Source organism: Eimeria necatrix, genomic scaffold (genome assembly GCF_000499385.1).
Source record: "Eimeria necatrix Houghton genomic scaffold, Enh_scaff1548, whole genome shotgun sequence".
Classification (NCBI taxonomy): Eukaryota; Apicomplexa; class Conoidasida; order Eucoccidiorida; family Eimeriidae; genus Eimeria; species Eimeria necatrix.
Genome location: NW_013652252.1, coordinates 2,501 through 5,000, shown reverse-complemented (window position 1 = coordinate 5,000; position 2,500 = coordinate 2,501). Strand labels below are relative to the sequence as shown.

The 2,500-nt window shown below is 52.4% G+C and overlaps 2 protein-coding genes across 2 annotated transcripts in view; one reads left to right on the top strand and one right to left on the bottom strand.

Annotated features, from left to right (window-relative positions):
• ENH_00016840 (Pre-mRNA-splicing factor brr2, related) overlaps positions 1-1,218 on the top strand; it is a gene marked incomplete at both ends in the record, with an annotated part of 2,343 nt that extends 1,125 nt beyond the window's left edge. The window contains 2 exons of the mRNA XM_013579229.1: positions 379-463; positions 1,046-1,218. Coding sequence (XP_013434683.1) covers positions 379-463; positions 1,046-1,218 — 258 coding nt within the window. The remainder of the gene's footprint in view (positions 1-378; positions 464-1,045) is intronic.
• An 847-nt stretch (positions 1,219-2,065) lies between these two features.
• ENH_00016830 (hypothetical protein, conserved) overlaps positions 2,066-2,500 on the bottom strand; it is a gene marked incomplete at both ends in the record, with an annotated part of 675 nt that continues 240 nt past the window's right edge. The window contains one exon of the mRNA XM_013579228.1: positions 2,066-2,500. This exon is cut by the window's right edge and continues 240 nt beyond it. Coding sequence (XP_013434682.1) covers positions 2,066-2,500 — 435 coding nt within the window.

Below are 2,500 nucleotides of genomic sequence, written 5' to 3'. Positions count from 1 at the left end.
AATAAAGAATAAACAAACAACAAGTAAACAATAAATAATCCATAAACAACCAACAAATAACCAACAAATAACCAACAAATAACCAACAAATAACCAACAAATAACCAACAAATAACCAACAAATAACTAACAAATAACTAACAAATAACCAACAAATAACCAACAAATAACCAACAAATAATAACCACTAAATAGCCACTAAATAGCCAATAAAAAGCCAATAAAAAGCGGAATTAAACCACAACCACAAGCAACGAATGCGCACCGAAAAGCAAAAGCAAACTCCAAACAAAAAACAAAAAAACAAAACCAAAAAACAAAACCAAAAAACAAAAAACAAAAAAAATAAAATAAAATAAAAGTGGCTGCGCTTTGCAGGACGGAGACAGCGTGGGTCCGGTGTACGCGCCGCTGTTCCCGAAGGAAAAAGAAGAACAGTGGTGGTTAATAATTGGAGAAGGAAGTTCGAATAGTTTGCATGCAATAAAAAGAATTTCCATTTCCAAACAAAAGTCTTCTTTTCAACTCCAATTCGAAGCCCCAGATACTCCCGGAAAACACCAACTCCTTCTCTTCCTCATGTGCGACAGCTACGTCGGCGCCGACCAGGAACACAAGTTCGAACTCCGCGTCCGATAATCCCACTGTACAGACACCCCAACGCCTGCATGCGCTTTCTTGCGGTGTACGTACACCCCAGGGAGGTGCATGCGCGCTTTCTTGCGGTGTACGGACACCCCAGGGAGGTGTATGGACTCTTTCTTGCGGTGTACGGACACCTCATTCCGGTGTACGGGCACCTCAGTGCGGTGTGTGGACTCTTTGTTGTGGTGTACGTACACCTCAGTGCGGTGTATGGACATCCCATTCCGGTGTATGGGCACTTTATTGCGGTGTATGTACACCCCATTCGAGTGTATGGGCACTTTATTGCGGTGTACGGGCACTTTGTTGCGGTGTATGTACACCCTAATGCGCTGTATGGACACTTTGTTGCGGGGGGCGGACACCAGCCGCTGCTGCTGCTGCGCTGCTGCTGCAGCAGACAGCAGCAGCAGACAGCAGCAGCAGACAGCAGCAGCAGACAGCAGCAGCAGACAGCAGCAGCAGACAGCAGCAGCAGACTGCAGCAGCGAACAGCAGCAGCACAGGGCTGCTCAGCTGCGAGGGAAATCTTTTGTCTTTTTCGCCATTACCTCTCAGTTGCTTTTACTCTAAAGAGCTTTAAATAAATTAAATTAATTAATTTTAAATTAATTTGAATTTAGTTTATTAATTTTTAATTGAATAGACTAATTTGAGTCTAATTAATTAATTTTAAATTGATTATTTTAAATCAATTAATTCGGAATTAATTCAAAATTGAATTAATGTTCTTTACAGAACAAAAAGAAAATTACAAATAAATAAAAATATTAAAAACAAATTTAAATTCAGAAAAACTGACAAATTAAATGCCAGCAAAAATAACAAAACAGTTTTTCATTCTTCTCCAAAATTATTCAAAACGAAACTTGGGGGCCCCCACGGGGGCCCCCCCCGGGGGGGCCCCCCTAGCAGCAAGGGGGCTCCAGGGGGGCCCCCTAGCAGCAGGGGGGCCCCCAGGGGGCCCCCCTAGCAGCAAGGGGGCCCCAGGGGGGCCCCCTAGCAGCAGGGGGGCCCCCAGGGGGCCCCCCGAGCAGCAGGGGGGCCCCCGTAGCACTAAGGGGGCCCCAGGGGGGCCCCCCTAGCAGTAAGGGGGCCCCCAGGGGGGCCCCCGTAGCACTAGGGGGGCCCCAGGGGGGCCCCCTGGCAGCAAGGGGGCCCCCAGGGGGGCCGCCCGTAGCAGTAAGGGGGCCCCCATAGGGCCCTCTTTAGCGGCAGGGGGGCCCCCAGTTGGGGGCCCCCAGGGGGGCCCCCTTAGAGGCAGGAGGGCCCCCCGTGAAGCAGCAGAGGGGCGGCTTTCTTTTGCTGCAGCAGCAGCAGCAGCAGCATGGCTGCAGGCCACAGGCTCCCTACGTTCTTGCTGCCGCTGCTGCTGCTGCTGCTGCTGCTGCTGCTGCTGCTGCTGCTGCTGCTGCTGCTGCTAGTGCAGCAGCAGCGGCGCGTTGGGCCTCCTGGGGCAGGCGACTGCATGCAGCGAAGAAGCGGCCCTGACGAGAGTGAGGAAGCAAGGCACAACAACGCCGCCGCCGCTGCTGCTGCTGCTGCTGCTGCTGCTGCTGCTGCTGCTGCTGCTGCTGCTGCTGCTGGGGGCTGGGCGGGCGTGGAGGGCGCGGATGCTGGCAGCAGCCAGCAGCAAAGAAGGAGCAGCAGCAGCAGAAGTTTTAATTGTTGCAAAAGACAAACGAGAGTCGAAGTTCAAAACAGCAAACGGCAGCAGCGCAGCACCGACGAGGCCGGCGTGCTGCAGCAGCGCAGCAGTGAAGCTGCGGGCCAGCGACGCTGCGTCCACGCGCAGCTGCTGCTGCTGCTGCTGCTGCTGCTGCTGCTGCTGCTGCTGCTGCTGCTGCGGCTCTGG